Here is a 23008-nt window from a genome sequence, read left to right on the forward strand (position 1 = left end):
TTGTTGCCAGAATTGATTTTATTTTAAACCCCCTTTTTGTTTTTTTGTTGTTGTTTTTTACATGAAAACAATCACTCTGATTGTATCTGATAGGTCTCTGATTTGTTTTATTGTTGTCTAAACACAACAAATGTGTTTTGTTTACACGGCCAGCGTGTTTTTGGAAAAAGAAAAAAAAAGCAGCCGAGTTTGTTTTTTTATGTTGAAAGGAACCATTTGTTATTGCCCGGTTGTGTTTACTGCTGGCTCCTTCACACCGTAGACCTTCAAACCTTCCATTCCTCCACTGCTCACATTAAAGACAAAAGAACAAGTCTGATTTCCTCCTACTGGCGTCCATGTGGCCGTCCGGCGGCTGATTGCCTGTACAGCTCAGCAGCTAACTCAACATTTCAGCCATACTGAGATCAAAACATCTGTGGTAAGGTAACCTTTCCAAAATGGAGAGCGATCAGTTGTGGAGGTTAGTGTTCCGGCTGCTTCTTCCGCTTGCTGAGCTCCCCTCCCCCAACACAGGAAGAGCTGAGCTGCAGCAGTGGCGGCAGAGCAGAGCAGATTGCAAATGGTTTTGCCTGAAAAGCAGCGCTGTGGAGGCAGAAGGGGGTGGGAGGAAGAAGACCAGAGACCATAACCTTCAGTGCTGCAGGCTGACTGGCTGGCCGTTTGCCATCACCGCAGAGCTCAATTCAAAAAGGAGTTGATGGTTGACATCTGACCTCCTGACTTGAGAAACGCTTCGCGGGCAGATCTGAGACAAAGCTCAGACGTACTTGGCTCTGATTGGTCAGTCATTTTCTCACACCTCTAATCCTGCTTTTCCACAAGGGGCTTTGTGTCTTCTGGCAGCTTTCATGAATTGTTTCATGGACATTTTTCCTTTTATATGCCATTTTAAGGTTGTAGTTTGTAACTTTTGAATCCAAGTGTTACATTCAAACCATTGTCAAAGTGCTGATTTAGCCTCTCAGCTCCAGGCAACTTTGTTTTCTAGTCTGTATAGTTGTGTCATTCCCAGGCTGCACATTGTGCTGAGGGGTATTGTTGACCGTCGTTGATCTTGTCCAACAAAGGACAACAACATAAAGGTGAACCTTTTGAAATCAACTGTCGTTTCATCTGAGGGTAGTGGAATACGACTGAACATGTTGTGATTCAGCTCATGATCGCCGGCTTTTAGCAGCGCTGGCGCTAAATACCCCAGACTATATTGAGATTTTAGAAGTTTCTGCATGTTCCGCGGGATTTTAAGAAGTCTTTTTAACCAATCTACAATTCGGCATTGTTCAGTTTGATTCCTGTCTCGGACGTCACGCTTGTGACTCTTCCAGTAACGGACACTCTCTGACCAATCAGTGGCCGACAGTCTGTCCACGTCACGTTTTAGTATCGGCTCTTTAAACCTCGTCAGGGCAGGCACTAAAAATAACACTAGGTGCTATCCCTATGGGAAAAGCAAAAAGCTTCAGTCGCAAAGTGAAACTATCAGTGACGTGTGACGGCGACGACGTCTAGCAGAGTAATAAATGGCACCTGGGGTCCATAAACGGCCCAGAATCACATTTATGTGCTAGAACTCTGGAATCCTGCCATATTTTGGTGAAAACGGTGAAAACTCCACACTTGTGGCTTATGTCAACCATCGAGGGAACACTCACTCACTGCAAAAAATCATTTTGTGGAGCAGCATTCAGAGTGCAAAGGCAAATTCTTGTGTTTCTGCAAGAACTGATGATAGAAAGGCTTTTTATACAGTTAAAGTGTAAATGGCTGCCATGTGGGCTTTGGGACAGGCCTGTGGGTCAGGACCCCCTGGTTAGTTGTTTCATGAAGGGTGCATGCTGCAAACTCATAGTTTCTTGGCTCCTGGTTCCACTGTTGGATCTGTTGGTGGTGCTAGACACACTCTCTCAACATTTGTTTGCGTCTATAGAGGCAGTTAGGACTGCTAAGTTTGTTTAACTGAAAACAGTGTTGCTTTTGGTTTTGAGTATGTGACCGATCCACCCCTCCTGTTTGCAGTTCAGCCCAGCACTCCCTACGGCCTTCTTATAGACCAACCCAACGTTCTCGCCTAGGGTGTTGTGCGCAAAGAGTGCGTTGTGGACAGCGCATGTGCGGACCGAACTTCCACCCCACCGATAGTGGAGCATAAGGCCCGCTCACCAAGCAGAAAAAACAATTTCGGCAACAGAACAAGTAGTCGCCAAGGATAGTCATCTGAGCCTCAACCTGGCGACCCTTGAACCATCTGACACCCCGACTCCCCTGTACGACGGGCCTTTCATCTGTGAGCCACTCGACTCGGACATGTCCGAGGGAGCTGTAGCATTGTGCTCTTCTTCTTTGGTAGGAATGCGTCCTATTCCCTGCGTTCAGACTTGTACCGCCATCTGATGGTCAAGTGGGATACTACACTCTGTGTCCAGTGCAGGTTCTGCAGACCCATGCGAGTGGGACGACAGCAACCCAGAGAGCTAATCAGCTATTTTTCGAAAGACTGGCTCACTGGATTGTGGAGGCCTTTTCTGTGGCTTACAGTTGCAATGGTTTTCAGCCGCCCCAGGATTTTACTGGTTTATTCCACTAGGAGTGCGGTTTCATGGGCTCTGCTCAGAAGTGTGCTGGGCCACACCTCACACCTTTGTCACGTTCTACAGGCTTGATGTTTCTGGGCCTTTTCTAAAGAAACCGGTCTAGAATGATTTGATGGGGTGTGTCAGCTGTGGTAGTATGAAGGGGGGGCAGTGTCTTGGCACAGCTCGATCAGTCTGTCACTGTCACTGTGTCATTTGAGCTTTCTTGGTCGGTCACGCCAAGAGATGATCTCATCGTGAAACGCCTCACTCTGTTATCAAAGAACGGGGGATTGTTTTTTTTTTAAGTAACTCAACCTTTTTCGCAACTTTCACTTTTACTCCACACTTCCTCAATAAATGGCATATTTTCACTGCAATATATTCCCCATTATTTAAAGAAATAAATTTGGTAGCCTAAAGGCCCTGGTATACTTGCTTTGAGGATAAATAGCCAATTATTCAGTTTCAAGTAATGAGGAGAGTGGAAAGAGAAGTTTTAGTGGAGGTGTGGACAATGGAAGGAAAAAAGGGATTTGATTATTAAATCCTCAAGGCTTTGAAGACCTTGTTTATGTTTACATTTACGCTCCATGTTTAAGGTGATACTTTACGTTCAGTAAATTATATACATTAAGATGCTCACTAACATACTGTTCTTGTCAGTGATTGTGAGTTTCCAGTACGTCATGCTCCAAGTGAGTCTTCAGATTGTGTCATTGGTCAATAGTTTGTGCAGTAATGGATCACAAGAGCAACATAAATTTTATTGGCTCCACTGAGCATGAAGGCGGCTGGGCTAACGTCACAAGCTGGGAAGATCAATTGAGCATGGCCTGAGCCAATAGTGCAATAATTTACACAAATTTGGGATAATAAGTGCTCGGATAAGAGCAGCTCAAAAAGTAGTTTCATATCAAAACAGAGTGCTACTTTGAAATACTGTGAAAGATCAGCACGAATAACATACGTCTTTTCACTTGACTGGCCCTCTCTTGACCAGACTAAACGTTCTATGGCCCCCAGGTCATTTGCGTTTGAAACCCCTGGTCAATGGTTTGAATGGAATGGAAAACATCTTAATAGATACTGTGCATTTTTTCTTTTTAATTTCTCCCCGTTTTTATTTATTGCTGGGCATGTTATCAGCTCTAACGGCGGTTAACGGCGTCAACGTTAACACGTGTTTCAAGCGTTTCATGACGACTGACCAAAAAAAAAAGACGTACGTGACGTCATGTTTGCGTGTAGGTACGCTAACGGCGCTAAAGGAACTAACGCAGCTAACGGAGCTACGGCGGCACTAAAAAATTACTTTGGAGACTTATTTTATCAATCGGGAATCAAGTAAACATGACGTCACATGCATCTTTTTCTGGTCAGTCGTCATGGAAATGCATCATGCATTAACTTTGATGCAGTTAATGTGCCTAGCACAATTTTTGTAATATATAGATTCATTTTGAATGAACATATTTGGAAATGCCTGAATTCTGAGATTAAAGTCAGAATTGTGACCTTAATCTCAGAATCCTTAAAAGTCAAAAAGTCAGAATTCTTAGATTAAAGTCAAAATTCCGAATTTTTTCAAATGTGACTTTAATCTCAGAATTCTGAGAAATGTCATTTTGACTTTATTCTAAAGATTCTGAGATCTCAGAATTGAGCTGAGATTAAAGTCTTAAAAGTTTTAACTGCAATATCATTGATGGATTATCAAGATAATTTCTAAAAATTAAACAAGTACATTTTTCCCAAACTGTCGGCACCCTCCTGACCAGGCTCAAAGTTCACTGGCCCTCATGTTATTTTCAGTTTGAGGCCCCTGTTTTAAACAATAATAACATTACTGCACTGGGTTTTGATTACAACCCACAAACATAGATTATGGACAAATAATTGTTTTTACTTTTTATTGAACAAAATTCTTGAAAGATCATGTAGGAAATACAATATAATACAAGTGTTGCACAAACAAGACTAACAGAAAGATCTACAAAAGGGAATTGTTGGTGGGCATGAACATGACTGCCAACAGACCAAAGAGGTGCAAGGAAGAGTCTCTTTCAGAATGTAAACCTATTTGTTTAGCCAACCACCCAAAACTGACGTGGTGTCAGCGTCAAGAGTGGAACAGATTTGTGATTTCTAAACCAAATTAAATTAAATATTTATTTGTACCAATTGGCCCAGGGCGGACTGCAAAACCATTGAAACCTTAAATGTATTTGTAAATCCAGTTTTGATTTTCATTCCTTTTTCCAAAATGAGTACATTTTTTCGTGAAACCAACATTTCTGAGCCCCCCGTAAGAGTAACTGCTCAATAACGTATCTTCTTTGTGGAGCATGGTAAACAAATATGCAAAGTTTCTCACAGATAAATGGATTTGGGTAGTTCCTCACAGTAGAATCCCTTTGGAAAAAGCACACAAAGAAGATTTGGCATGCTCATCCCAACCTGCAGGGGCAGCAGTGCCATCAGTTTCCTCTTTAAAAAAACAAACAAAAAAAAACTACTTCACAGGAAGTCATTGCTCGAGATGCTCCAATCGGACCAGTAGAGGAAAAACAGGATGACATTCTTGAACCATTCATTCAGCACCAACATTGCAAAGTTAGCACCAGAAGCAAAAACCAGTGTGGGTTCAAAGAAAGTCAAACCAAATTTTAGAGATCTCAAATATTTTTTTACATGCTGGAAATAAAAATACCAAAGACTTTCATGACCTGGAACGGGTGTCAGTGAAACACTTTGACACTGCATACTCTCAAAGTGACTTTTTTTTGTTTTAACAAGAGTCTCAACAGTCTCAACATAACTGCAGAGGAATTCTAACTAAAACTTAGATTTCGGAAAATTCTCACCATCAACAGAGCAAAGCTCTGACGGGAGATAAAACTTTCATAAGCTGCAATTACAATTTTAACAGACCACTGACTCGTCATAAATAGTTTTAAATCAAAAACAAAACAAAAAATACATCAGGACACTGATGGTTGGTTCCTATTTTTGTACAGAAAGTTTTCAAGCAAACATAAATCTTGAGCAGCAAAACACCACCAGCTACTTTCTCAGGCTCAGTGCACACTTTGAATATTCTGTGTTAGTGTTCCGTAAAACATCATAAACTTGTGAAAGTGGACCAAAGCCAAATTATGGAATGGAAAAATTGGAGGGAAAATACATAAGTCCAAATAAAAGAAATAATAATTATGAATAAAAAATAAAGGCATTTCTCTCTATATATATATAATACAAGAGCTCTTTGAGATTGAAACAGGAATTCTTGTGTTCACAATTAAGGCTACATCCATTAGTTTTCAGATAAAAACCATCCGTGTCCAGACAAGTAAGCAGAAGTAATCTGCATCTATAACAGCACACCTGATCACATGACCATTCAGGTACAAATGGGCGTGTGTGCATCCCCAAAATATAGCCCCAGAGTTTTCAAACTAAAATGCAGCCAGCAACATTTTCAAACATCCTCATTTTATAGAGCAGAATTTCTTTGTTTCTTTTTAATGGAAATTAAATAGTTTGGATGTAGCTCAAGTTATTAAATATTATTCTTAAGTGTGTTCACAGGGCTAGTTTCCCTTTTCCATGCTCACTATTTTCCTATAATGGCTGGTTTGAATTCATACTTCGTCTAAGGAATCATTTGTGAAGGCATGTAGTTCAAACAAATCAGCCAAGTATCCATCGATTCCCAGCTGCACTCACTTCCAGAACCTTCCCGAACCTTCAGTAGAAACAACAAATATGCAAGTAAAAAAATGGGAAGATTAACTATTTTCTTTTTCCTCTTTTCTGTATTAGTTTATTTTTATTTTGCCGGAACCAACCAACCACCTGATCTTTTTCTGAGGACCTTTCAAACCTGCCTTGCAAATCCACCTGTTATCTGGGCATGAAATGAGAATTGTTGTATTCTGCCACTGATTTCATTTCCTCCTTTGCAGTTGAACGTAGTGCACCAGCGACTGACAGCACTGTTTTAGCTGTTCAAGTAAAAATACTTTGGGACAACAGTGCTATACTTCAAATTATTTATAACTGCATAAATGATCTTGGATCACTTGTAGGCCACACTTGTAGGTCTATGAATTAATCACCAGCATTGGCTAGCTGGCAGACAGTTGGCTTTAGTATTGTGTAGCTTGAACATTTTCACAGTCGACACAAACCCCATGTATGATGTCTGCTATGAACACTTGGGCTCAGCCAGGTAGAGGCTACTGGATGTAAAACACGAACATCTGCTACAAACACGATGTGTGTGGGTTTGGGGAGAACTTTCAGTTATTCTGGTATCTGAAGTCTCTCAGCAGATGATTGAGAGGTTGGATCTGAATCACCGGAGAAAGATTGACCTGTAAGACCTTCTGCGCCTTCCTGCGGGCCTCGGCTACTGATCGAGAGTAATCCACTTTTATCACTTTACTTCTAAAACCTCTCTTGTCCTTACAGCTTCTTCTCTGCCGGGGCGTGCTATTCAGTTCTTTAAACCCCCGACTGTCTTGGTGGAAGCCATTGCTCCTGCAGCCATTGCTGGTCAGCTCTGTATGAGTCTGTGGAAACACCCGACCGTTAGCGCAGAAGACTGGTGCAGAATCTCCAATGAGGGCACCGTCCGGTCGGTTGGGGCAGGACAGGCTCTTCTGGCTGAACAAGGCCACAGCTTTGGTGGGCACCCCAACACCGTTCTGAGAAGGCTGTAAAGGTATTCCTGAAAGTGTTGGAGGGTGTTGTTGCTTTGAAAAGGCAACAGAGGACGAGTCCCAGGCTGTGTGTATCTGCAGTCTCGCTGTGTGGCAGCCCGACAGGCCTTCAATATTGGTCAATCGGAGACAAGGCTGCACCTGCAGTGCATGCGACTTCTCTGGAGTCCGAATGGTGGTCCTGCTGCATGCAATGGTGCAATGATCTACCAGCAGCTCTGGAGGGCGGGCGCCTTGGATTCTGGGATTCCTCTTCTCAGAGCAGTTCCAGGATGGGTGTACCTCCATCTTCCTTGTTAGGACCCTCCTTCCTCTCCTTTTGGCAGAGGGTCTAACTTGTTTGTTGGGTGGCTTTAGCATGTCTTTAGTCATAGGTTGGCTTGTACAGGAGCGGTAGCCATACACATCCTTGCTGCGCAGCACAATGGGCTTGTGGCCCTCTTCATTCAGCTCCTGCAGGAAGGTGACTAGCTCCTCAGTGCACGAGAGATCACGCGACATCGGACTGAGGATCTTTAGAGCATCCAGAAGGACACTGTGCCCTGCTGATGAGATTCGAGACCAAGAGTGAACAGCCCTCCTCTCTTCATTGGTGAATGCCAATGGCTGGCCAACCACGGCATCTTGCGCCGCGTCAGCCATGTTTGTATTTCTGTAAAGTAAAAACAAAACATTTGGTTAAACTAGGCAATGCAAAGGAACTAATTTCTCTTATTGTCATTCAATAATTTGTCATAAATTACTTGGCAAAACTTGCAAGTAAACAAAGTTATGTAGTACAGATCTAAACTTAAGTAAGGCAATTATTTCTTTGTTGTGACAATTCTTCTTGGCTATAAATCTTATACTGTAGGAAACGCTGTTTATTTCCCTTTTAAATGGTGTCACATTTTTAAGGAAAATGCATCTTCTCTGCCAATTGTCAATCTGCCAATTATTGGTGTCGTTTATTGGATGGCATGAACGAAGTCTGAAGAAACAACACATATTGGCAATTTAACCATTTATTCATTTAAAAAGCAGGGGCCTCAGTAGCATGTGGAAGAACCACACACAGCCACAACAGCCTGGCACCTCCTCTTCATGTTGGTCACATACTGCTATGGGATGGCATCTCATTCTTCAACTAGCATTTATCCCAAGTCAACTGTTGATCAATCTGGCATGAAAAGCACTCCAAAGCTGATACCATTGGAAAAAAAAATATTTTCAATGGATTCTTGTTCAGGGCATCGTTGACTATGACTGAGTACAATTTCAAGACATTCCAACATACTTGGAATGTCCAAGTGCATGGATCGCTTCCCGGATTTTCAAAAATTCATTAAAAATATTCTTCAAGAGATATGCAAATATATTCAACGGATTCTTCTTCAGGGCATGCTTGACTATGACTGTGTACAATTTCAAGACATTCCAAGATACTTTTGGGGTCTTTTTGGACGAAAAAGTTAAGTCACTGCCTAAGTGCATGGATCGCTTTCCTGATTTTCAAAAATTCATTAAAAATATTCCTTAAGCGATATGCAAATATTTTCAACGGATTCTTGTTCAGGGCGTCGTTGACTATGACTGAGTACAATTTCAAGACATTCCAACATACTTGGAATGTCCAAGTGCATGGATCGCTTTCCTGATTTTCAAAAGTTCATTAAAAATATTCTTCAAGAGATATGCAAATATATTCAACGGATTCTTGTTCAGGGCATGCTTGACTATGACTGTGTACAATTTCAAGACATTCCAAGATACTTTTGGGGTCTTTTTTGAATAAAAAGTTAAGTCACTGCCTTTAGAGCACACTTTCCTCATTTTCAAAAATTCATTAAAAATATTCCTTAAGAGATATGCAAATATTTTCAATGGATTCTTGTTCAGGGCGTCGTTGACTATGACCGAGTACAATTTCAAGACATTCCAACATACTTGGAATGTCCAAGTGCATGGATCACTTTCCTGATTTTCAAAAATTCATTAAAAATATTCTTCAAGGGATATGCAGATATTTTCATCCTCTCCACTCCCAAATACTAGTGGTAGCCTGTGATACACCCCGCTCTGTGGGCACTAGCGTCGTCATCTTGAAGGATAGAGTTCGGTCCCAGACTGTGGAGATATAGGATTGCCACTGGCTGAATGTTATCTCGATATAACTCTACATTGAGATTGTCTCCAAGGACTTGTTTTTCCAGTGAGGGAGTCGATAGCAAAACAAGAGTCAGAATAAGCCGTTTGGCATTGGCAGAGAAGATTTAGCCAGTTTTTCATGGGCATAACCCACATACTCAACTCTGCTGCTCATCCCACAGATGCATTTTCCTTACAAATGTGGCACCATTTGAAGGGGAAATAAACAGGCTTTCCAAGGGTAAAAGATTCATTCCCAAGAAGCAACAAAGAAATGATCAATTAAACACAAAATCCCTTACTTTTTCCAGATGTGTAGAGACATGGTATAAAAACCATGTAATTTTAAAACGTGTTTCTTTTGTTGTTCCCATGTAGTGCTGGGCAGTAAATTCAATTAGGTTTTTTTTAAATAGTCATCATGAATATCATTGACAATCTGTCAGTACTGTTTTTGAGTTGTCCTGTGCTTTCTCAGTGTAGTTCTTGTGGAAAATAAAGCAATAATTTAAGAGCTTTGAGCAAAACCGTATTTAAAATCTATCCACATTGGTGTATCGTTATTCTACATTTGGCACGTCTCTTGTAAACATTGCGCTCTCAGGGTTATTAGGGTTGGATATCGTTGAATCGATAATGGTACAGCACAATACAAAGAAACATCCGACTAGTCAACTTCACAGCCGACTGTAGTCTCGATGAGTTTTAACTTAGCTTTAATTGATTGTGCGTATCAGTTCTGTAAAAGCTAAACATACTAAGACGGACCTATAGTTTGCAATAATTGTATGGCCAACATAGCACAGCAAAGAAGCACACAGCGCAAGTTAAGTGAGCCAGCTTCACACAGCAGCACTTTAACTGCCAACACCAGGAAACGCCCTCAAACGTGCTCAACTTTCAATGTTAAGTTTGGTATTCATTAAAAAACAACAACTTGACAGCAAAGAACAGATTAGCTGTTGCTGCTAAGCTAACTGCTACGCAAGGAAAACGACTATGAGAATATGTGTGTAATAGTGTTTTAGTGTCACTAAAAGGCTCTGATGAAATAAACAAAATGAGTGCATTTCCAGGTGAGTGAGTGATAGCCATTAAAAGCAAAATTGGTTGAATTTTGGTGGAGAACAGTAGTAGACGCCTCAGGCAGTCAAAGAGGAAGGAATTATTGCAGTACATAAGCTTGTCACACACTGGTGCTCTTAAAACCCACACAGCTGCTTAGCCACTGCTGTAGTGGCCAATGTTTCTTTCTGAGCCAGTCCTAATACAAGGTAATGAGCGGTATCGTCTTCCTCTGCAATAGTCTTGTTCATACCATGGTATTTCATTTTTGTCATTACAGCAACAGCCATAGTTAGTTTATAGTAGGCACAGATCACTTATGATACTGTTCTGAAAGACTCATCTGGGTTCTGGTCAATTTTGTTTGGAAACTAGTGCTGGAAAGTATGACCAAAAATTTATATCGCTGCATTTTTCAACATTATTTTTCATGAATGGGTGCTCCAGCGAGGGAGAGGCACAGTTGAGTGTGTGCGTCTGCTGTTGTGGAAATTCTTTGTTGCTTGTTGTTGGTGAATAATGAAATATAGACTGCTGCCGGCAGACAAGTTTTTATTTCCTTGCAAAGAAAGGTCAGTCCTGCACCCGAGCGGCGTTGTACAGAAAAGATTCAGAATGCTGAGTATAGCAAAACATTTATTCCTGTGGACCGCCCGACAGGAGTCCAAGAGCATCCCTCAGACGTGATCAAAAGGGGTCTTTGATCATGTCACCCCCTGGCATTTTACGTCTCTGTAGCAGGGACTGGCATTCCCCTCTAAGGAGACGTTTCACACTTGGGGTGTCCTGCAAGATCTTGTAAGGAGATGTGAGAGAAGGAAGCGTATTGAGCAAGTGGTCGAGTGAGAGAGAGGCACAATTGAGTGTGGGTGTGTGTAAAGGCCACATTATACTTCTCCAACTGCGTAATGCGTTATCTGACTGCGTAACCACGGAGACCCCTCAAGCCTTCATACTTCTCCGTCGTGGTGATGGATACGCACTGCAATTTCCCGCCCGATCAGTAGGGGTCGCTACAAGGTTGTTGTGCTTTTTGGCTACATTGAGCAATGGCGTCCGAGAGAGAAAGACTGTTGTTGCAGCTGGAGACGACGCAGAGGGCTCTGCGTAACCTACGTAGAGCACGTTACGCAGGAGTATAAATTGGGGTAATCTGCATACGCTACTGGTACTCTAATATGCATTTTCTGCAAAGGTGGTTGAGTATAGTGTCCATTCTACCACTGTTACAATCTTCTGATTGTGTAGTGCATCAGTGAAAGGGGCCCCCCTTCGAACAATGTTTTGCTGTTTGTTTGCGTTGTACAAAAAAATAAATCTTTAAAATACCAGTTTATGGTATGAACCATTATACTACCCTTATTGAAAATGAAGGTAGAACAGAACATGGTAGAATGGATATAGCATAAATCTGAGTTGTGCCAATTTAAAATAATGCTAAATCCAGGTACTATTGTCAACAAATATTTAAAATGTACTTCTGAAAAATATTTCAAAACCATTTCATTGTGAATTAAAATGAAACAAATCTGCCCAGAAAGCAATGTCTGTTAGAAAAACTATATCAGGGGTATGTCAAACACGGCATTGTTTCAAGTAATGTCTTCATACAAACAAACCCCCCCAAAGTTCCGCTAAATGCTGTAGTACATATACCAGGCCTGTATTTGGCACTGTAATGCTAGCACAGATACACACCAGAAATCCTGGAAGAAGATAAGGATCAAATGGACCAACGTTTTTAAATAAAGCTTTACATGAAGTATAAATTACAATGTCTACAGATACAGATTAACCATGCCAGTAGAAACTGCCTGTTCTCTGACTGTATGCGTCAAACCATGACACATGTAAAGCTACGGTACAGGACAAATATAAGTGCTGTTAAACCCCAAATATGTTCTGTCGGATTGGCTCATCCTCATCTCTAACAAACATTTCATGCACTGTGGGTTTCATGCAATACTACAATGCCCCATGACATGAATTGTGCAACACCTGTATCCACTGTGATAATATAGCCAATGTCTTCATGAAAGGTGTCTGTTTTTCTTAGTTTTTTTTGTTAATTGCTCAAAAAACTTGAGCGACTCATGTTAGGGGTTGGAGGGTGGGGATGGATTGTGAGGGTTGGAGGGAGGGGTGATATGGGGTGTTTTTGTTGGGTTTTTTTTTGTCTCCGGTTGTAAAGAGGTCTCCAATGTGTAAATAATGATGGTAAGAAAATAAATAAAAAATTGATCCCAAAAAAAATGGAAGGTGTCTGATTAAAAGTAAACAGCTGAACAATTAAAGCATGGCAAACGTCTTCTGCATCAGAAGTAGCCAGTGCCTTCAATCTTTTATTTGCATTTTAGACTTTCACAGCTTCAGTGTGCCGCAAAAAATGCTTGTAAAGTTACGCCATTAAGAGCAACCCACTGCCAGGTGTTATTACCATGGACATCAATGACAATGTTGTAATGAATTGTATGTTTGTAAAGTCTCCCATAAACACACCATCGTTTCAGGAAATGTCTCAGGAAAACCCTAAAATGACTCTGAACACTGATCCTCCAGGTCTTTTGGTGTTGCTGAGCTCAACGGTGCGTTCTTACTTTTTAAGAAGGTTCCAAACATTTGAATTGTCCACACCTAATGTTTTTGCTATTTCTCTGATGGGTTTGTTTTGATTTTTCAACAATTCGACAAATGTCACTCCTGGAATCAACTCCAGGAGTTGGACACCTGTCCATGAAATAGCTTTTCGTCAATTGTCCCATTACTTTTGGTGCCCTAAAAAGTGGGAGGCATATAGAAAATATTGTAATTCCTACACCATTCACCTGATTTGGATGTAAATACACTCAAATTAAAGCTGAAAGTGTGCAGTTAACATCTTGTTCGTTTCATTTAAAATCCATTGTATTGGTGTACAGAGCCAAATAGGAGAGAATTGTGTCAAAATTATATGTCCCAATATTTATGGGCCTGACTGTATGTGTGCTCTCGTCCGAATCAGGTCAAACTTGTGTTTCTGGCAAATATAAACAACAAAACATTTAGGGCCATCAGCCTTGCATGGGCCATGCATTCACACCAGACCTTCTTGATCGAACCCTAGTGTGTTCGCTTGGAAAGTCCGGCTCGTTTGTGGTAGTGTGAATGTGCACCAAAGAAGTGAACTCTGATCCGCCTAAAAACGTAGGTCTCGTTTCACTTCAAGTGAACCAGATGTAGGAAACGGACTCCAACGCAGTACACTGTGGATGCAACACAGGGCATTGTGGGTAAACAACCAAAACATAGGCGTGTGTAGAATTATAGCCAAGATAAATGGCTGAGCCCATTGTTGCAGCATATATGCAGCTCCATGTTTTGCTCTTGCGTGGTGAAAACAAAAGTTGCCCTGCATGAACCAATAGATGAGAGTTTTCTTGTTCATCGTTTGTCTGTCTTCTCTGTCTGCAATTCTTGATGCAGCACTGCCCCAGTCGACGAGGGGAATACGCTATTCAAAAGGTTGGGTTTGTTTCACTAAGTGCAATGTGAAAGCAAACTTGGACTGGCTGAATGTTGCAACCCCAATTGAAATAGTAGGGCATTGAAAGAATACGTGAAATAAAAATAGAATAATAATCGGCATTCCTACAGCCTCTCTGGTCAAACAGCTGCTGTATTCAAATTTTGCCATTGGCCTTCTTAGTCCATTCTTGCTTCATTGGTAGCTTTCATCACCCTCTTGTCCAACTGGCACAAAGCACGTTGTCCCAGACTTCACCACTTGAAGCACGGTGAGAGCGATTGAGGCTCGCCAATTTATTAGAGATGCAACAATATTCTGTATTTTCTCGAACCGCTCAGTACACCCCGTTTGGTTCAATACACAATGTATCAAACCACGGTATTTCGGTACGTCACAAAACTTTACCAAAACTTTGTAAAGCCATGCAGCAAACAAACCACGTTGTGCAAGCATTGCTTTGCAAGCATCGATTATGCACTGCAGTGAAGTTAGTTCCGTGGGAAAACTGTACCGACTGGGACACGAACCAGCAACCTTCTTGCTGTGAGGCAACTGTGCTAGCCACCTGTACCCCTAATTGGGAAAATAATCAATACAATCTATTGGAAAGCACAACAATGTTGTCTTTCCTATAGGCAACAAAATTTAAGTAGACATATTATACCCCATTTCTCCAAGTTAACCTAGTTCCCTGGTATCCTAATGAACATGTCTGTGACATGCTTTTGTCAAAATACCATAAGGATGAAGCACCACAGCAGTTCAATCACCCTGCCAAAACACCCCTGTCCAGAACGCTCAGTTTTGAGTGCCTGTCTCTTTAAACGCAAATGAGACACAGGAAACCCCGTCTGCGTCACTGAGGCCCCAGCAGCTAACAGCAGTTAGCATTTGGAAAAGCGATCATTTGCCGACTCTGGCCCACACATTGCCATAAATCCTCTGAGGCTGGAAGTTTGTGCAGAACTCTCTGCTGCAATGTGCAGCTAAGAATAGAACACTTCATGGACTTCCGCTCTTCCAGATAATATCGCCCTCGCCTGTACTCTCACAGTTTTTAGGGACAAAGCTGAGCTCCGCGAGACAACAATTCCAGGAATGTCTCATGAGGCAGAAGTCAACATCGCGTTTCATCTCCTGAACTTAAACTGGGGCGGACCACAAAACATGAGTGAGTCATCTTTTTTCACACTTTGCCTACTCATAGGGCCTTCCAGAGACCCAAATATAAGTATTAAAATTAAAAAGTTGATTTTGCATAAGTCATCTTTACAATCTTAATGAGGGCATGACAATTTATCATTATTCAATCAAAATCATTTTTTATCACAAGCAATGCAATTGCCAAATTGCAAAGGCTGCAATTTATCAGTTTAACAGTTAAATTGTGTTTTTGATTCATTGCACAACTTGTGTCAAGATTTCCAAATGGCCAAGGTGATCCCAGACCACCCAATCACACCTCACTGCTAACCAGATGCAATAACCATTTATCCTGACAAACAGCTGAATGTTCAGGGCTTTTTAGCAGTAGATTTCACTTCTGAAACTTCGATTGGTCACCATTTGGTGTTTTCAGCCATATGTGACCCGCCACGGACCAAGCGGGAACAAGTCGGCCGAGCTCAAAACGAGAAAAACGTTTGTTTTTTTTCAAAATTAGGGATTTCCGTTTTTTTCAAAATTACACAAGTTGAAGTTTTGAAGAAGCCACTACATGCTTCAAATCACAGTATTGTGAGTCTTAAAACCATAAACTTTGTGTTTGGATTAAGGTTGTTTTATCGCTGTGAATTGCTCCTAGTTTGGGTGTGGCGATCTCACATTCCAGAACTTTTGTTGCTTTTTCAGCCAATCAGCTGACGATCACGGAGAATACACATGGCTAATGAATATGCAGCTCTCACTTAGAGAGCGAGCGAGGGGAGGAGAGAGAGAATCTGGAACTTTCCAGCGTATGTGTGCAGTGTGTGTGTGTGTGCGCGCGAATTTAAAGCGTGATTGTCATCAAGGCAGTCATCATCAAAGCTTTGTTTGACAAAGGAAGGCAAAGAGAACAGGACAATGAGTCAGCTGTGGTTGAGCAGCTTCTTCACAAGGACAGCGAAAGCACAGAGACGGCTGTGTGTGGACTGTTAGCATTTTAAGCTAGCGATCTTTATGCTAACGTGTTAGCAGACTTCATCGTCACAAAAACAACAAACAGATGGATTATTCCGCGGCTGAAAGAGAGCAGGACACACACAGTAGTTGTCTGAGATGATGACATGACGCCAGCACCGCTCTATCTCTTATCGAATTGGACATTTGGAGGCGAACAGACGCAAAACTGCGACGAAAAGGAAGCACGCCCGGACCTCTTATCTGATCGGAGGCAGTGAAGTCTGCCGGAATACCTTTCAGTTTCTTATGGGGTGAGTTTGTATTAACGTTGTAATTCTATGTTAAGTTAGTGTTCATTCAAAGTCACATACAGACGCACATAGGGACGCTGTCTTTTAATAATCCACTGTGCGTTTCATAACGCCGTTTGGCTACATTGTTATTAGCTATGCTTGCTTAGCTCGCTACTGTATTATTACAATGAGAATGATGCGCACATCGAAACTTTTGTTCGGTCAGATGAGCGTATTATAAGTCGTAAGAGGAGCATGTCACGGCCCTCTTTGAGATTTTGTACACCCGCAGGTTCAGTTTGATAATTCAAATGCTTCGAAACCTAACATTGCATTAAATGATGTGTGAATGCCACACCTTTGCATGCATGAATCACACATGATTAACACAATGTGTGATGAACGTGTTAATTACACGTGCGATTCATGCACATAAAGGTGTGGCATTCACACATAATTCAAGCAATACTACTGATCAATCTATACAGATTCAGTGATTAAATGCCTGTTAACATGAACCATGATCTGAAACAAGTATTTTTTATTTTTTTTCAGAATCCTGGGTATAAGGATTGGCATGTGAAGTTGCTGCCAACCCATGTGTCCAAGGCCTCAGTGTGGCGTCTATACATGAGGTCGACTAAGGCTCTTGGTATGTGTATAAATTGATTTCTATACAATAGCCAAATGCTTATATAGACTGCTATATGTAATGTGTAAAATGTGATTTTTTTGGAAAAGTAAAATAATTATTTTCATTGTGGTTCTTGCTGTCAACAGGTAGTGGAACACAGCTCTCCTGAAAGTGGCCTCAATATTCCGCAGCTTGTTGGAAAGGCAGATGGCAGAGTGATAGTAAAGACCATCGACTGGCAGACACATCTGAGTCCCTACTTTCGAAAGCTCCCACAGATCAAGGATTATCAGAACTCGAGGTATTTATATTCAAAATTCTGCATTTTATGAATAAAAAAAATCACGAATGGACATAATGGTGTTCCATGTGAACAGTGAGCCATGTTTTAAATATCCTGTTGTGTGCTTCTATTCTGTCACAGCTATGATGCCAACAGACCAGGTGTGGTGCTTGCTCAAACTCACAGTGACGCAGCCTATCGAGTTTCAGCTACTGCGCAACCCAGGAGTTCTGCCCCCTGTTGACAGTCTTCCCGTCCTGGCCCCACCTGGACTGACCATGGACAGGCAGACGTATCTTTTTGAAAAATCAGGCCTTTCTGTTCTGATGAGGCAAAAGACTTCACATGCCCAGAACCAAAGGTGACAGCACAGAAGAGGTGCGCTTGTGATGTCATCATTTAGCCCGCATATCAACTGTGATGGACAGAGTGGGTACAGCAACATTGTGGGGGAGGAACTGGTATTGAAGATGATAATATAGTCCATGGTCTGGAAAATATTGAACTCTCCTTCACACACTTAGATATATTTTATTTGATATTTGAAGTATGTATCTGTCTTTCACCTTTCTTATTTCTCATTTTTATTCAAGTGCTTTTTGTACCAGAAGATTTTCCCTCTGGGGATCAATAAAGTAAATTCTGATTCGTATCAGTCCACTGAAGTACTTACAGCAAATAACACTACATTGAAATGAACTACATTCATTCCTTTTTCTTTTTCAAACTGCTACACTGTTTTTGTCCTGTGGGCTAACAGATATCAGATGTCACTGACAGCTAGACTGGGTGGGGGGTTGTGACCATGTTAATGTGATGCAAATGAGCAGCTATTGGCCTGGCTCCTCAAGAAGGTCGAAATCTTTCAGGCTGAATTTCTCCCTAAAGCAGTTTGAGGAGTGCCTACATTCAAATGGCCACATCTTCTTCAAAAATGATGGACATGTGTTTGACATTGTTGGAAAGCTTAGAAATCACACTTTCGGAATCTGTAAATAACTACAAATGTCCCAAAGTAGACTTGTGAACCCTTTTGCCATGGCTGGACACATATTCCAACCATTTGCAAACATGTTGCATTACCCACAATATATTGCCATTGTGCTTCTGCTTTGCATCGATCAGGAATATCCCCAAGCAAGAAAACAACAGGCAAATAATGATATTTTAATTAACTAACTAGCACCCCAAGCGGTATTAACGGGTTCGAGCCTGAATCGCGCGAGTCGGTGTGCGCCCTCCTTGACACTTGCGCCCTGAGCTCGTCTCTCGTTCATTCACTGTTTGCAGTTGTAGTTATTATCAGCGGCGTCCATGCGGATGTTGGGCTGTGGAGGCAAAGTTATGTTTTACTTCCTGTTTAGTGCGTTACACTTTCTGTTGGGAGGTCATCTTTTGCATGTTCAGGATAGGTCCCTGGTCTCACATATCAAGTTCCATTCAGATCGGTCAATGTATGGTAAAGTTAGAGGGCACTTCCTGTTTAAAATGGCTGACTTCCTGTTGGGTAAAAGGCGTGTCCATTAACGTGTTCAGGGAAGTTCCCTTGACTCGCATATCATGTTGCGTGGAGATCAGGCAATGTACGGCAAAGTTACATTTTACTTCCTGTTTCTGCGTTCCACTTCCTGTTTGGAGTTTTATCAATGTACGGTAAAGATAGAGGGAACATCCTGTTTAAAATAGCTGACTTCCTGTTGGGTCAAAGGCATGTCCATTAACATGTTCAGGTAAAGTTACATTTTACTTCCTGTTTCGGCAGTATCACTTCCTGTCAGGAGGTCTTGTTTTGCTGACATGGTCAGAGCAGGTCTGTGGTCTCACATATCACGTATAATAACCCCTGTTATAGCAGCAATTACCTCGTGGGAAAAATTATAATAATAACTCACTTAAGTCACTCTATACTATAGTAAAACAGTCCCTGCCAATTTCACTCGCCGGGCGTCACTACCCCATGTCTCCTTACCGCAGCACTGCTCAAATGAATAAGAGAAATTTGGGTGGAAGTTACCTGGCTGAAGAAGAGGGAGTTTACTGCAGGATAATGGCAGAGAATTTCTGCACGTTTCATGAAAGTTTGGTTTTCTTCAATTAGACCGATATTGTGGTGTATCACTATTAGGGATGGGAATTTCACGACATTTTGAGAGTCTAGGATTCCACCAACGTGAAGTACAGTGATCTTGACTGGGTGAGATGCCGTCTTCATTTGTGTAGCGCTTGTGATATGTCCCCCACCCCCGTCCTAAACTTAGCGCAACCTCGTTCGCACTGCACGCACACGCGATTGGACGCGCACAGCCACTCGAGAGAACGAGCCGGTCATGACGCTCTCAGATGACGTACCATCATCTGAGAGCATAGGGAGCCTGGACAGCAGGATCACCTTTTCGTGCACAGCTTCCTCAACCTCCTTGGACGTGAACTTTACGTGTTTGTGACACTTCGACTTTTTTTACTTCGAATTTTTTGTCGACTTGCACACGTGTCGATTGTCAATCGTTTTTTCGGCAAATAAGTCCCACCCCTAATCAATATACAATTGTCTTGCAATATATTGATCATCACAGAATCATTATATCGTGATAATAGCAGTATCGTGGACCATGTCTCTCGAATCGCATCAGGTACTCTGTGATTCCTACTTGTTCTCCAAATCCTTGATTCGATTTGATTTCAAGGTCACAATTCGATTATCAATCTTTTTTCTCTCATTTAGCACAGATATGTCTGCCATATACAGACCTTTTTTTTTTTTTAGGACTATTGATTTTATGTCACAATAACAAAATGTTTAATTTTCCATTTTGATTGGCTACATGGTGTCATGCGTGATATAATGTCCATCATTAGTTTGCAATGTACCACACTAAGGCCTTATTTCCAAATTTAAATAATTTATTAACAACTGGAAAGCATAGAGAGTCGTGTTGCTCTGTGTTGTTCTGAAGGTCGAGCAATCTGTTGTTAAGGTCACTAAATCTGTACTGACCTCCAATAACATTATCATACATGGAAGGCAATATCTTTGTAGTAAAATACGACCTGCTTGGCATTTCGTAGTGTGGTTCTAATCAGTGTTGTTTTGGCAGCCATTTTAGATTTAGTCTCAGTCTTTTGAACTAAAATGCTTTTTAGTTTTAGGGTGCTTTCACACCAACAGCATTTGGTGCGCACCAAATATGTTTGGTCCCTTGGTTCGGTTTGTTTGTGTTGGTGTGAATGTAATCTTGGTACTTTGATGCGCGCCAAATCAACCAAGCTTTATCTGACCTACTTTGGTACGGTTCCTCTGGTGTGAAAGCAACCAAGCCAAATGGGACGAAACGGTCTGATAAATTCATGCAATGCATTCACAACAAAACTCTGTTTTTTCACATGCCATGAACTGACAACACAAACACGTCACCTTCCTCTGACGTCACACCCACGCAACGCATATGTTAGCTCTATTTAGCAAGCTTGCCGTTTGTATGACACCTCCAGAACAAGCCTAAGCCTCTCTGTATTCACATTAAAGATTAAAAATGCATGGCTTGGCTGTGTTGACAGACCAATGGAATACCTGCTGGTTCTGCAAGAAGATCGCAGGCCAACGATGAAATGATCATTCAGGAGCAGGGCACGTCTCGTCTCCCTGAAGTGGGGTGCAATGTGCCGAGTCGAATAAATCATGAAGTTAGGTTGGATTCCCAGCCGCGCATAATGTTCTAAATTAATTGTTTGGAGAAAATTACCTACACATAAAATAGTAATGCCCGAGGATCAGCCCCATGAACACAACGCACGACTATAGCGCTAGTTAGCTTTAGCGCTTTAACACAGGCTACTCGTTTAAGGAGTTGCTTTTGTAGTTACGTCTACGTCCTTATAATAATAATAATGCATTATATTTGGAGGCGCCTTTCATGACACTCAAGGTCATGAATGTGCATGCATGTGGACATGTCATGCTAACAACATAGCTTACACACCACAGTTTTCTTGTCGACAGTGCAAACATTGTTGACTAAACTCACAAGGAAAACAAAATGTTTCTACACTTTGGATTTCAGAGAAGCCGGAGTGGGTTCAGGTTCAGTCAGCAGCTGCTAGTTACTAATAGTTGGCAGCAGCTTCCAGTTGGTGGAAGGAGGTAGTGTGCACAACCACACTGCGTTTTCCCCCCGGCACATTCGCAGGACGTCACACTGGAGGCGTGGTTAAATAGTCGATTCCACCTTTGCTTTCGAAGGTGGCGATCATGCCGTTGTTTCAATTGAGATCGTGAGTGACAGCCCTAGTGTTTAACAAATTTGACAATGGCTTAGATGTAATGGACGTCCATTAATGTAAAAACGTTACACTGTTAACCCTTAGATATAGTTATTTCAGAAAAATGGTGCGACTCAAAAATGCTACGAAGCATTAGTTAGTTACGAAGCAGTACCACAAGAGGTGGGCATTTATGTGAAAATTGTTTACGCAGGACCATTTGAAAGACTAACATAACAACAAAAACGATTATTAAGACAAAGAAACCAAAACTACGATCACCTGGTTTATGCTAAAGAAAATGCTAACAAACACCTAACTAGCCAATGACGGTTAAGCTGCAGACGTGCGCTAATCTCAATGTTCATATGACTCACGAGCGCCCCCCTTACGATCAGTCAGTGTGACTAAGTTTAATTAAGAGAATGTTGCTATCAGTGCTATCAAACTGTAATGATGCATTCACGTCATCACAACACATAGGATCACTTACAACTTTCATTGCTATGACAAAAGATGTCGCCATTATTCACACAGCCTCGTGAACTGCCAGCGACACGCTTTGCTCGCCAAACACTCTCCCCAGCAATCCTTCCTCTGTGTGCGCGGCTAGTTGTTGAAGCTCCCGTGGCCCCTTCGGCCGGCCTGACCCTCAGCTCCTCGGGCATTAGCCGACACATTTACATAGTCCGACATGTTAGGTTACCAACACGAATGAACCTGGTCACAACACAGCGGAATTACCTTTTAAAGCTGTTGTCTCCGCATCCTCCGCTCGTCTCTGTGCCGACAGTCCACGGTAAAATGGCTGCAACAACGGCGGCGTGAAAGACAGACCAGGGAAGAGAGGCGGAGGCTGCCGGTGAGAGAGGAGAGGGGGCGGTTTCTGTTAACTCCGTCGAGGGGTGGGGGTGGGGAACAGGCACAAGTGACTCAAAAAATAATCGTTGGTTTTACCAACTGGTATATTTAAGAAAGAAAACCAACGCGGTTTAATGGAGGCAAAACACAGTTAATGTACAGGAAATGTAAACAATTATAGTCTCTGACAAAGAAAACAACTGACCATGTTGTGACGTCACGGTGGGCGGGATTTATGTCTATTTTTGTTTGTTGTTGAAGTTCCTCAGCGAGCAGCCAGTAAATCAACTAGCTAACTGCATATGTAAACAATTTAGTAATTATGCAAATAGGGACTTTCAAATTTGGATTGGCAAAATATTTTTTTACATAGTTGCCTTGACTGAGCATGTTTTCACAGGGCCGGTACCACGCATTTAAGCAAGGAATTTTTTTTTGGTCCAAAATTTGATTAAAACATCATAGTTTTTGTCAAAAGACATACATACTTTTTTGTATGTCATCCAAAATTTGACAAAAAAAAGTCATACTAGTATGTCGTACTAAATTTGACGATTTCTTTGAGAATTTTGTTTTTGCT

At 41.7% G+C, this 23008-nt stretch overlaps 1 protein-coding gene across 1 annotated transcript; it reads right to left on the minus strand.

Annotated features, from left to right (window-relative positions):
• Positions 1-4563: 4563 nt before the first annotated feature.
• On the minus strand, positions 4564-22418 carry ccdc71 (coiled-coil domain containing 71). The gene is made up of 2 exons (XM_083892783.1): positions 22312-22418; positions 4564-7952 (listed from the first exon to the last, which is right to left on the minus strand). Exon 2 carries the CDS (start codon positions 7940-7942, stop codon positions 6878-6880), a length of 1065 nt encoding a protein of 354 aa, XP_083748909.1. The 5' UTR covers positions 7943-7952; positions 22312-22418; the 3' UTR covers positions 4564-6877.
• Positions 22419-23008: the final 590 nt, after the last annotated feature.

Source organism: Microchirus variegatus (genome assembly GCF_963457635.1).
Source record: "Microchirus variegatus genome assembly, chromosome: 7".
In the NCBI taxonomy this organism is placed as follows: Eukaryota; Metazoa; Chordata; class Actinopteri; order Pleuronectiformes; family Soleidae; genus Microchirus; species Microchirus variegatus.